At 40.6% G+C, this 13,985-nt stretch overlaps 1 protein-coding gene across 2 annotated transcripts in view; it reads right to left on the bottom strand.

Moving 5' to 3' along the window:
- The window catches only part of LOC129730575 (uncharacterized), a 74,393-nt gene that overhangs the window by 960 nt on the left and 59,448 nt on the right, over window positions 1-13,985 (bottom strand). For both annotated transcript variants that reach the window (XM_055690018.1, XM_055690017.1), the window contains 3 exons: window positions 419-538; window positions 222-343; window positions 1-94 (listed from right to left, as the gene is read on the bottom strand). In XM_055690018.1, coding sequence (XP_055545993.1) covers window positions 1-94; window positions 222-343; window positions 419-476 — 274 coding nt within the window. In that variant the 5' untranslated portion in view covers window positions 477-538. The remainder of the gene's footprint in view (window positions 95-221; window positions 344-418; window positions 539-13,985) is intronic.

The raw sequence follows: 13,985 nt of genomic DNA, 5'->3' as shown, positions 1-13,985 counted from the left end.
GACAAAGTTGAGCAGCAGTCGAAATTTCCTGGCCACAGGTATCGTTGACATTCCCAGTGCACTGGTGACAATAGAGTCGGTGCTCTGGAAAAATCTGAAAAATCGATTGAAATTTTCAGAAGGTCACTGTCACGCTTGTCAAACTTTTGGATGTTTATGTTTTCTCTTTTCACATATGTGATTTTTGGTTAGCTAAGTTGTGGATGGTAAAGATGGCTTACCGCTCCGTTGCATCGGCCTTGAGTTACATTGTCGAAGCAAAGTTCACAGTTGTTGACGCTATTACAGTTAGCATGATCTTCGAGGCTCAATGCAGATAGGCAACCTCGTTCGACTTCACGGTCTGTAGGGAAAAGGTTTGGAAATTAACACGGAGTTGTTCATGACTTTCGAACTTTTTCGTCACACAGCAACTTACTGACAATCCGCGAGAAACAAGTAAAATTATTAGTCTGCCCGGTACATTCACGCATCATGATGTTGATATCGGGGATGAGGCAGTTCACGGTATCTCTCGAGGAACACACATAGCACCAATCTGGAAATGAGAACTGTGATTAGGCTCACGTAATTTATAGGTTTTGTACTGCTTCGGAATCAAAGAAAAGAGGTAACCATTTATGAATCTTCCTTTCAAACTTTACTTGATAAAAACTTTAGTGACTAAGTACGATTAATCAATCATCATTAACCCTCATTTGAAATCTATGTGTGCCAACATCAAAAGTTTTTTCATACTTTTCGATATTTCAGCCAATATTACGTAAAAGTAGGTAATCAGTAAGGCACTTTGCTATTATAATATCGTTGATTCATTTTTTAGAAAAACAAAAAAGAACTTTGGTTCCTGAATGGGAGCGATTCTCGCTGAAACCGTCCCACTGGTGACATGAGGTCTTTCAAAAAGGATATTTTTATGTCTAAATGATTGAAAGTAGCGAAAAAATGAGAAAACCACTTTGGTTAGCTCATACTGATGGACCCCTCGGGCGCAAATCGGTTAACTCACAGATAACAGATATCCAAGTTAACTTTGCTTCATGTGTAAAAAGACGCAACGGTTTTTTAGCATGTCGCAATACGCAGTATGGGGGCGCTAAGAACCTTTAGGGTTCAATGATTCGATAAAATCGATAGTTTTTCAGCTTTTATCGATATTATCGCAATGAGAATGGTTGCTGTTTTTAAATGTAAAAATTTTGAGCAGTCGTAATGTGTACATTATCGACTTCTTTATTCAATCCCTCTGTATATTTGCGATAAATTTGTTTGTTTTAGTGTTGGTTTGCAAAAATAAATACATAAACCTCACAAAATCTATGTCATATCGTTGCATAAACAGCGACTGTATAATCTGTAAGAATTTTCATGCGTCTGGCAGCTTTGACCGTAAACCAGCGCTGCCATCACTAAAGTGGTTAAAGTCGCAAGTTGCAGGAAGATGTCGTTAGCATTCCAAACGAGTAAGAATTTGAAATCTTACACACGATTTCTGGAGTTTGGTTAAACGGTTTTTACAAAAATTGATTTTCGAGCGATTTTTGACCTTTTTATTGATTCATTTCTCTTGAATTTGTCAATGAACTCCCTGCAACCAACACATCGTTTTCAAGAGGTATGATAGAGCTTTCATTTGAAGTAGAAAAAAAATTGTCCGCCATCTTGGATCTCGCCGCCATCTTGGATTTCATCAGAAAAATGTGTTTTTGAGCAAGTTCGCAACCACCGGTTTTGAATTTGACATCACCATTGGAAAGCTGAAAAAAAATGCTTTAAGATGCATTCAAAATATTAGGTGAGCATTGAGGTTATCTTGTCATTCTGGTCACTTTTCAAAATCGAGCTTCAAACAGTTCAACGCATGACGCGCGTCCAATATCAAATCGTAGCAATATACTGAGCCTGTGGTGTGCGTATGATGTGGACAGTCAGTATTCCTAGTTCGCAAGTAGTAAGTGCACCCACGGACCGTAATTTATCAATAGCCTTTAATCAATTGGCTGAATTTAAATAGGTAGCAAACGTATCCTTTTCGTCGATAAGAATTTGCTAGGGATGAAAAAGTGATGATTCTACTCTTACTTCATTCACGCTGGCATACGCAAATCTTCTCCAGATTTCTCGGGATATACTTGATTCATACTATACCTTGGTATATCATACCTAAGTTTGTTAATAGTAGTTTAATGCATGAAAACAACAGCAAAACAGTACAACAGTACAACAACAGCATGAAACAGTAGCAAAAACCACATCTTACATTAATTAGTTTAATTACTAAACACGCGAAAACTGTTCTCCGTACAGGGAACCAAACTTTACTCTAGCAAAAAAACGTAGAGAAGCTTAATCACAAATTACGTTACAATCAAGAAGGAGCGAGGGAGTGAAGAAATAAACAAGGTGAATGCAGTGAAAAGGGATCAAAGATACGATTTTTTGCTTTACGTAATTTGTGAACAGACCCAAAGTCACACAGGCATTGGGCCATACACATGTCACTTGGACAACTTTGGGGGGGGGGTCTGTATGTTGTCCACGGTCCATGCAAAATTTTGAGAATTTATATGAGAAATTGTGGGGAAGGGGAATGGGGGGGGGTCACAAAATCCTTAAAAATCTGTCCACGTGGAACATGGATGGCCTCTAATATACACTACACACAGACACACACCACAGGCTCAGCATGATTTGATATTGGCCGCACGTCATGCGTTGTACTGTTTGAAGGTCGATTTTGAAAAGTGACCAGAATGACAAGGTAAACTCAATGCTCACCTAATATTTTGAATGCATCTTAAAGCATTTTTTTTCACTTTTCCAATGGTGATGTCAAATTCAAAATCGGTGGTTGCGAACTTGCTCAAAAACACATTTTTCTGATGAAATCCAAGATGACGGCGAGATCCAAGATGGCGGACAATTTTTTTCTGCTTCAAATGAAAGCTTTATCATTTCCCTTGAAAACGATGTGGTGGTTGCAGGGAGTTCATTGACAATTTCAAGAGAAATGAATCAATAAAAAGGTCAAGAATTGCTCGAAAATCAATTTTTGTAAAAACCGTTTAACCGATTTGTGCCCGAGGGGTCCATCAATATGAACTAACCAAAAAGGTTTTCTCATTTTTTCGCTTCTTTCAATCATTTAGACATAAAAATATCCTTTTTGAAAGACCTCATGTCACCAGTGGGACGGTTTCAGCGAGAATTGCTCATGGGTAAAGTGACGCAAAATGTCCCGTGTAGAAAAACGTCCCGCGAAATGTTTAACGTTCATCTAAAATATTCCGCGCACCTTTGCAATGTCCCGCGATTTCGATGTCGAATATTTTTATGCCAAATGTCTTAGAACTGCATAAAACGTCGGGATCTTGTGTTACCAAAAAAAACCAAATCGAACAAAACGACATTCTGAGAGTCAGAAATTCCTGAGCTGGGGCCAATGGAGAATTTTCCAGTTCAAAAATTTCTAAGTTCTGCTAAAAACCAACAAAAGGTTGTCTACAGGAGGGGTTTTATATCCTTTATTGTGGTCTCTTGTAGACGATGATATTTACATATTTATTTATTTGCACTCTACCAACAGACATATATTGTCCAAATGGTGACTAATAAACTACACTAAACATTAATACAACAATTGTCTAAACATAGCAACAAATTTAGAACGAAGCACTTCAATCGACAGATGAAAATCAAACATTGACGAAACTTTGTTGAACGCTCGTTGAAGGCCAATGATTGCACTATTGGAGCTGCAGTTTGTACGACGAAAAGGTAGGTGCATTGCAGGTACTCTCCGCAGGGTTCTGGATGGAGCATTTATATTGATCTGGCGAAGAATGTCAGGACAATCGATCCGTGCTGTCAGCACGTTAGACACAGTCATAGCGCGAGCAGTTTCACGCCGAACTTGGAGGGTGTCAATATGGAGAAGTTGACAACGATCCTCATAAGGAGTGCTCCACATAGGCTGTCTCCATGGCAAGAGGCAAAGTGCGTAGCGGGCGAACCGGCGCTGGATGCTTTCGAGGCGTTGAACAGCGTTGTTGTAGTGTGGTGTCCAAACCGTGGAGCAGTATTCGAGCTGTGACCGAACAAGCGAGCAATATAATGCGGTCAGACAACTTATGTCTCTAAAGTCGCGTGTCATTCTAAAAATTAATCCCAACTGTCTGGATGCTTTGGCGATAATAAAAAAACATGTTGCTTGAAGGTAAGTTTAGCATCGAGAAGTACACCAAGATCTTTGACAACATCGACACGTTGAATCGATTGATTGTTGAGGCTGTAATCGAAAAGTATCGGATGCGTTTTTCGAGTGAAGGTTATAACCGAGCATTTGGAGGGGTTCAGCGTCATACGATTAATTGCACACCAATTCCCAAATAAATTTAATTGCTGCTGAAGAGAGGATGCGTCTGAGGTGTTAACAATTTTGAAAAATGATCTTCGTAATAACTTAAGAAATCTAGCATACGAATTCATCGGGTTCGCGGATGACATTACTATTTTAGCTAGGGGTGAATGCGGGTCTACTATAACCAATAGAGTGCAATCCGTCCGAAACTACCTACACACTCAAATGGTGTAAGATAATGGTGTAAGTACTAAACGTCAACCCTTCTAAAACGGTCATAACCACATTTACAAAAAAGAGCCAGTATAATATTGCAACTCTTGAGTTGGGAAAAACATAGTTGGTGTTATCCAAGCCAACTAAGTACCACCAGGTGTAATGCTCGACCATAAGCTCAATTGAAACGACCATCTAGAATATGCAATCTCAAAAGCAAACAACGCTCTTCGGGCTTGCAGCAATACATTCGGCAAAAAGTGGGGACTCAAGCCGAGGATGCTTCACTGGATATACTCGGCAATAGTGATACCCAGAGAAACATATTCTTCGCTAATGCGGTGGCCCAAAACCACACAAATATCGGCTCAAAAGAAGCTAGATAAACTACAACGTCTAGCATGCTCATCAACAACAGGAGCAATGGCCAGTGCACCATCCAAAGCCTTAGCAGCTTTTTTATTCTTCTACCCTTGCATCAATATGTACAACAGCCGAAAACGGAGCTCTTAGGCTCAAACATGTATAAACTTTTCAGGAAGGGGATCTGAAGGGACATTTACGAATCCTCATAGGTTTTTACCAAAACACCTTAGTAACAATGAATGAAGACTGAATCTAAGACTAACTTCAATGTTTCTTTCAAAGTGATTGAATCAAATCGCAGCGAATGGGAAGAAGGAGGTCCTAAAGTTCGTCCAGTATCAGTTATATTTTATACAGATGGCTTTAAAATGGACGAATCTACAGGCGCTGGTGTCTCTGGATCAGGAATCAATATATCAACTCAAATGGACAGTGGTCCAAAGCTTTTCAAGCTGAAATAAATGCTTTTTTAACATGCACGAGTATTTGCTTAGCTAGGAAATTTAGGTATGCCAATATTTGCATTCTCTCAGATAGTCAAGCAGCCTACAATGTATTAAAAGCATGCACATTACACATGTCAGTCGAAGTTGGTATGGGACAAACAACGTATGTAACAAACGTTGCTAATCTTTACTGGGTGCCTGGTCACTGTGGTATAGAAGGAAATAAAGCAAGAATTGGTTCTTCAACTGCATTCGTCGAGCAGGAGTTATTCTATGGGATATCTTGGGGAGCTCCGTAGCCGCAAGGTTACAGAGTCCGGTTTGGCAAGCGGGTGGTCGTGGGTTCGAATCTTAGTAGAATCAGGCCATTTTGGTTGTCAAAGGACTTTAAGCATGGGTTTTTTCTCAGGCTCCCCACCACGTACCCTTCCTTCAATCTGGATTCCACAGTACCCCTGTTGACTCTCCTCCTAACAAAAATAAGTCCCTATTATAATAAAACTGGTGTGAGTAACATATGAATGTTCTCTCCAGGGAATTGTAACTAGGCGATATTGTTAGGATGGACAGAGGCTCGGTATAGTAGAGTAGTAAGCTTGAAACGGAAAGGTAATTACACACAAGCACTGATATGAATGATAAGCGTATCACTTAATTCAATAGTGTTACTGCTACTAATCTGAAGTGCGGAGTACAAAAAACACCTGGGCAATATCACAATAGATTTAAGCTCTGGTCGCAGTGATGAGTCCACACAGAAAAATATGGGGTATCTTCATCCTGTTAGAAATCTTAACTCAAAGGGTGGGAATCAAAGATGATTAATGCCAACTGGAGGACTTCCTCCAAAAGCAAGACAATCTAAACTATTCATTACACCATAATATCCAATTACACGGAACCTACTCAGTATGAATAAAGCTGGTTTGAGTACGTTAACTGGCCTGCTGACTGGACACTGTCTAAGTAGGTATCACCTTAAAAAAAATAGATAAACTGACAAATGATATATGTCGTTTCTATTGTGCCGTGTCAAATAAATGTTGTGTGAACATAAAAAATTGACGGTTCTGTAATTCTGGAGTAGAAACCTCAGAACACTTACTGTGCCAATGTAGCGCATTGATTCAGCGAAGACTGCGTATTCTTGGAGAAGGTGTCCTTACGCTTAACGAGATATTCTCTGCTGAACTAATGAAGGTAAGGAACTTCATCAAAAAAGTTATACCTTCTTGTGGTGAAATGCAAAGCCTGGGGACGACTATCACTGATAGTGATGGAACGAACTGACAGTGCATATAAAATAACGCGGAGTATACCACAATATACCTAACTAATGGTAGCAGTGGTCACAAGCTGAAAGAAAAAATATAATAACCCGAAACATACAATGAAGAAAACAGCAGCATTCTTCCAATCAGCCCGGATCAAACCAATGGTGTAGCCACTCTAAATCCTCACTTAAATCCCGTAGGCGATTTTGAATAAAAAGTAGGACCAAACTGATGTTACGAAAAAGCAAAATTATTTTGCTGGCTTGAAGAAGGCTTGGGACGAGAAAAACCCCTAAAACCTCCTGAAAATCTCCCAATGTTGATTGAAATTAAGGACCAGTTTGAGCACGGCCATCAGGGAATCCGCGACAACGACACTAGGAACAGAGGCGCCGAGTGGCAAAAACGACTGGTATGACGGGGAATGCCAGGCAGCGGTGACATAGAAAAAATCACAGGAGGGTTGTGTGCAAAGCCACGACCGCAATGTTGAAGTAGAATACTTTTACACAGCTCTACTTACGACTGTACATAAACCTACGGCCGGGCGAATCGGTTCGCGCCGCTTTTCGCGTTTAGCCTGGCAGAGGTCTAATGCGCACGACCAACACAATAGAAAGGTGTTTTCACATTGAAATTTAGACACGGCTTTACTGGAGTAAGTGTTGGTAAATGCATCAACCGCTAATACCGCCGCTATCGTACGAAAGTCAGCCTGGCAGAGGCCTGAGACGTGGTGACCAACCACAGGGCAAGTGATTTGTTTAATTTGAAGGCAGCCACAGGCGCAACCCGCTGCTATCCTCTGTTACTGCTGAGTGCTGATATCTGCTGTCAACGTTGTGGACGGTCCATCCAGCTCACCATCCGACTGATGAATGTAGCTAGTTTGCCCAGAAACACTCTTTTATAGTCGAAGGGTGCTACGAAATAGGCCACGCCTTTCTGTTCAGTTTTACCATTTTGTAATGTTCTTCAGACGAATTATTCCACAATTCGCATTTGATTTTTGTATCCAGCGAATAAACACCGTGCTCTCACACACGCAACGATTTATCCCTAACCGTATTGTGGCTTGTAACATCAAGCGATTACGTTTGCTCGCTGTTGCGTGTTGCATCATGTTGCAACTTTGCAGCTGGGAGACGACGAAATTCTGTTCATGCTGATTGATTGAATGGACTTCATATTAGCTCTGCATAGTCGAACTAACTGCTTTTGTGAATGCGTTCTAACAGGGCAGTTTGTTATTCAAAATCGGTTATGCTGATCGCAGCCTTTGCGCTGCCCCAACAGTGGGGGGTTAACTCAAGTAAAAATTAGACAACCACAACAGAATTTGATTGCATCCCGCACAGAATGTCTGCTTGTGTTGATGCCAGAAAATTATTAACCTTCAATTATTTTTTTATTCGCCTTGAAAAAAGCATTTTGCGGTTCAAAATCGGTTGCTGATTACAACCTTTGAGCTGCCCTAACATTGGGGGAATTAAGATACACGGACAACATGCACTGTGGAAGCTATTTCACATTCAGTAAATTAGACGGGTGCGACAAATTTAAATTGCTAGGATGCAACACAGAATACTTGCTTGCGTTGACAAAAATTATTAACTTTCAATGACTTGTTTATTTGCCTTCAAAAAGGCATTTTGATTTCCAAAATTGGATTTCCTGATGGCAATCTTCATGCCGCCCCAACACGGGGGGAATAATGGCTGTATGGCGACACACGCTGAGAAAAACCGCGCTGCTCCTGAGACGTGGTGACCAACCACAGGGCTAATGCTGCTGCTAAGGAAGGACGACTGCTGTTGTCGCTGTCTAGAACTATTATGAGCGGCTCCGGCTGAAACAGGCTCTTATATAGGCCAAATAGCATGTTTTCAATTGCAAGGTATATGATCCTGTCGACCGTGCTAGGGAAGCAAGCATATAACGTCCAATCAGAGGTCGAATTTTTCGTTTTGCCAAGGCTTGACTATTTTCAATAGTTCAATAGTGTGAATAATACAATTACAATTCTCTTCTTTTGGGAAGAATCTTAGAAGATTTTCCAATCTATTGCTGCAAGAACGAAGGAAATCCATCGAATACTAACCGATTTATTAGCATTTGAAATTGGACATATTTTTCCCTTTTTTCGGTTTTAGATTTTCATTTCACATCCCTATGTAGCCGAACTTCCTGAGAGAAGTATTCTACTTCAAAACCGGACCTGGGTAAATTACCTGAGGGTAAGGACGAGAGAGAACCTGGTCAAATACAGACGGGCAAGGAACGACATGACTACGATCTTGAGACGTAAAAAGCGCCAGCAAGAGGATCGTGACCATGAAAAGCTAGAAGAGCTGTTCACTGCTTATGAGACGCGAAAGTTCTACGAAAAGGTTAGCCAATCCCGTGAAGGCTATGTGCCGCGAGCCGACTTTTGCAAGGATATAGAAGGTAACCTCATCACGAACGACAGCGAGTTGGTCGACAGGTGGAAGCAGCACTTCGATGAACATCTGAATGGCGATGCAACAAACAAAAGCAGAACTGGGACGGACCTGGGAGTGCCAGCAGTAGATAACCGGCTATTAGCCCCGATCTCCACGAAATTCAGCCGGAGATTGGGAGGCTGAAGAACAACAAAGCCACCGGCAAAGATGGCCTGCCGGGCGAGCTCTACAAACATGGTAAAGTAACGCTTGCTAGAGCACTGCACTGGATCATTTCCAAGATCTGGGAAGAGGAAAACCTGCCGGAAGAGTGGATGGAGGGAGTCGTCTGCCCCATCTATAAGAAGGGCGACAAGCTGGAGTGCTGCAATTATCGTGGCATTACGCTTATCAACGCTGCATATAAAATACTCTCCCAAGTTCTATTCCAACGTCTAACACCTTTAACAAGGAGGTTCGTGGGGGGTTTCATGAGAGCCCGCGCAACCACGGACCAAATTTTTCAATCCGACAGATTTTGCAAAAATGTCGTGAGTACAACGTGTTCACGCATCACATTTTTATCGACTTCAAGGCAGCCTATGATACAGTTGATCGAGAACAGCTATGGCAGATCATGCACGAGAACGAGAATATCTTTCCGGATAAGCTGACGCGGCTGATCAAGGCTACCATGAACCGTGTGATGTGTTACGTGCGTGTCTCGGGGATGCTCTCGAGTTCCTTCGAGTCATGCCGAGGATTGAGACAAGGTGATGGACTCTCTTGTTTGCTTTTTAACATCGCCCTCGAAGGTGTTATACGAAGAACGGGCATCGACACGAGTGGTACGATTTTTACGAAACGGGTTCAGCTTAACGGCTTCGCTGATGACTTCGACATCATAGCACGAAACTTTGCGACGGTGGAGGAAACCTACACCAGACTAAAAGCGGAAGCAAGGCGTATTGGACTGCTAATCAATGCTTCGAAAACTAAGTATATGAAGGGAAAGGCTCCAAGGAGAACAATGTCAGCCTCCCACCCCGGATCACCGTAGACGGCGATAAGCTTGAGGTGGTAGACGAGTTCGTGTACTTAGGATCGCTGGTGACCGCTGACAACAACACCAGCAAGGAGATTTGGAAACGCATCCAAGCGGGAAATCGTGCCTACTTTGCACTTCGTAAGACAATGAGATCCAATCGAGTGCGCCGCCGTACAAAGTTGAACAAAACACTAGTTAGACCGATAGTCCTCTATGGGCTAGAGACGACAACACTGCTCTCAGAGGGCCTCAACGCCCTTGGAGTTTTCGAATGGATGGTGCTGCGAACCACCTACGGTGGAGTACAGACTGGAGACGGAGAATGGCGTAGAAGCATGAAACATGAGCTGCACACACTGCTAGGAGAGACCCCCATTGCAAATCTGATCAAAGTTAACAGACTGCGATGGGCCGGACACGTCGCAAGGATGCCGGACGACAACCCGGTTAAAACGACCCTTTTCAGTAACCCTTCCGGCACCAGAAACAGAGGAGCACAGCGTACACGATGGCTTCATCAGATTGAAAGTGACCTACGAGTGATAAGACGCCTGGGAGCATGGCGCCATACAGCCCAGAACCGAGTGGAATGGAGTCGACTTCTTGATACAGCACAAGCCACCCCGGCTCTGGCCTGCGAGGTAGGTAGGTAGTTGAGTTGGTTGTGAGTGGATCACGCCTCCATTGGTAGCTATGTCGGCGTTGGGATTCAAACCCAGGTCACCAACATGGTTGGCGAGTTTACCCTCGAGGCCAAAATTATCAGAACATATAAAAAAATTAGTCGAAAATATCATACACGGAAGGCCAAAATATGGACCCAGAGTTTAATCTCATTTCGAAAACCTTTTACGTAAACTTGATTTCATAACGAATATAGGAGATTAGTTATATTAGTTATATTAGTCAAGAATAATCATATATACGTTTTGAAAACAATCATAATTTCAGTGACTCCGAAATCATGTTCAAAACGAAGTTCAAACATTTTAGAACCATTTTCTTCGTTATATTTTCAATTCAAAAAAGTCTTTTATGAACAGTCCCATACAAATTTGGAACGCATCCTCCGCTTAAATAAAAGGACCTTAATGACGGTCCATCGCTAGCCACAACAAGTAATAATCGAATCGAACGGCGCGATATCTGGGGAATATGGTGAATAGGGTGAGGAAGGACTTCCCATTTGAATGTTTCTATATAAAATTTGTTGGCAGTATGAGGTCTAGCGTTGTCATACAGTACAATCACTTTATCATGCCTCTGCTCGTACTGTGGTCGCTTTTCGCGCAAGGCTCAGCTTAATCGCATCAATTGAAGTTGATACCATTCTTCAGTGATTGTTTCGTTTGGCTTCAACAACACGGGCCCCACCAAATACACTCGCATAACCCTCGCCGCATGTGTACTCGGGCATGACCAGACAGTCCCCATGATTTTTTCTTTGGGTTGCTGTAATGAATTTTTATCACCCGTCATAACACGATGAAGAAAACCCTTCCTTTTCTGCCACTGGAGCAGCTGTTCATAGTCCAAGAAACTACGACTTCGAATCATAAGACACGAGTTACTTATTCTTACCTAAATCTGTTCCAAAGCATGCCATCGCTTGGAATTACCTTGGCGGATCAATACCAAAGCAAGCTGTTCTTGTGTATGGCATAGATCCCTATCGAGCAATTCATTCAATTTAGCGTTTTCGAAGGCTTTTGATCTTCCTTCACGCGGACCTTCGTGATTATCGAAATTGCCGTCTTGAAAATGACTGAACCCACCACGTTGTTTCACTTAGAGCAGCATTTCAAAGAAATTTGAAATGTGAGAAGTAACACTTCACGCCACAACAAAATTACTATCGTGTCATAGCGGTTTGTTTACAATATGTCTCAGCTTGCTTCATTTTAGATATGTCAAAATCACCCAGCACACTTACTGCTGGCGCTATCTATCGACATATAATAGTTCAAGATAATTTTTTTTAATTGTTTTCACACCTCCCTCAATGAAATTTTTGCAGATGAACACTCATCAATTGCTCAGAATTACTAATAATGATACGAGTTAACAAATCTGAGTGTTAATTCACCAGAGATACTCCTCTAAACACAAAAAACATTTGACAGTGTTTGTTATGCAGGTTTGATTGTGTAATTTTACCTCCCCTTCAAATCTTTAAAATAATATTTTACAGATTGAACTCTGCCAGTTATTAGAATTAAAAATCTGATAGATTTTCCGTCAGACAAGTATGCTTGAAGGCTTAATCTTAGGTTCAGTCCTGTACAACATATGCGCTTCAGATCATCCCGATTGGCCTCCACGATACACAAAGTCATTGTTATGTGGTGATATAAGCATCTCCGCAAAAGCAAAAAAGTCGTCGTGTCATATGTAGTCAAAAGCAAAAACGATTGTTTATCGTGTAAAATTTTTCCCAAGGCTTCTTAAACTCCAATAATTATTTATTAATGTGGATGATGATTTAATGAGAATAATTTCCAATTTTATCTGTTGGCTTCTCAGTCCTTAACAATTATCAATATAAAACTTGGATACCAAAACATAGCCATTGAGAATGTCTGCACGTGGAAAATTATGGAGATTGTTTTAATTGAGTTGGTTAGAGCTAAAATACCGTGGAATGGAGTGAAATTGATCACCTGGAATTTCGTGATGAAAAATACTAAACAAAAAGATACTGAACAAACAACACTAGGCAATGCTTACGTGTCCAAAAATGCAACTTTTGCATGATTCACATACTTGTCAAAGTTAACCCTTGCATGCCCGATGCAATTTTACATATTTTCGAAAACTTCTTCTAGCTCAGTCAAAACTCAATCAAATTTGATCTAACAAGTTTCCAAATAACAAAATAAAAGTATTGAATTTACTTTAAGTAACCTTAATCAAGGGTTAATTACTTTAAATTTAGAGAAGTGAATAAAGTTTGATAAAACCTTAAAGAAATATAATTTTCAACAATGGCTATTCCATATCATTAAAGTAATACTGATGAATTCGCAGGGAACCACAAAGATTTTCATTTTAGACCCAGTTTCTGAGCTTTTGCAACAAACCGAATTTAAATCGATCTAACGATGATCAAATGAGAGCAAATATAGCAAACTGTAGCTCGTGAACCAAAATTAATAAATTTTAACCTGAAATATCGTTATTTTCGTTTCCAAACTAACTGTGATTAATATTTTCAATTTCATCGAAAAAAGAGCACATTTCCTACAGAATGTGTGGATTTCAAGGGTGATCAATTTCGCCCCGATTTATCTCATATTACCTTATAGAATTCTCGAATTTATTTCATGAAGTAGACGATAGGAATTTCGCCAATAGCCACAGAGGTTTTCTAAAGCACATATTAGTACTCGTTTTAAAGATATACTATTTCGAGAAAAATGTACATGAAGCTAGTTAATTGGAAAATACATATTGTAAAAATTGATCAATTTCTATCCGTTCCATGATGTATTCGACGTATTAGATGTATGTCACTTGAAAAGCTGGTCTATTCTCGAACTGTTTTTACTCACTATATAATTTAGTATTTCTTGTAAAATTTTAAAATTAAGGCACAGCTGAGCCATCGAGTGATGTCATGTGATACCAATCAAGAAAAATCAAAATCATCAGCGCACTCAAAGTCAAAAGTTGTTTGGAAAAAATAAAGCATTGTGTATTAAGAATTCCTAAAAATGGGTTGAGCAATGTTATCAAAAACTACCAGGCCGTTATAAGTTGAAAAGAAATAAATAAAAAACAGGTATTAAATCAGTTGCTAACAGTCCAGAATCAATCAAAACACGAATTCGTTCGACAATAAAGGAAACACTA

The sequence above is a fragment of the Wyeomyia smithii genome, chromosome 3 (assembly GCF_029784165.1).
Source record: "Wyeomyia smithii strain HCP4-BCI-WySm-NY-G18 chromosome 3, ASM2978416v1, whole genome shotgun sequence".
In the NCBI taxonomy this organism is placed as follows: Eukaryota; Metazoa; Arthropoda; class Insecta; order Diptera; family Culicidae; genus Wyeomyia; species Wyeomyia smithii.
The sequence above is the reverse complement of the archived record's forward strand: the minus strand, read 5'-3'. Positions and strand labels throughout refer to the sequence as shown.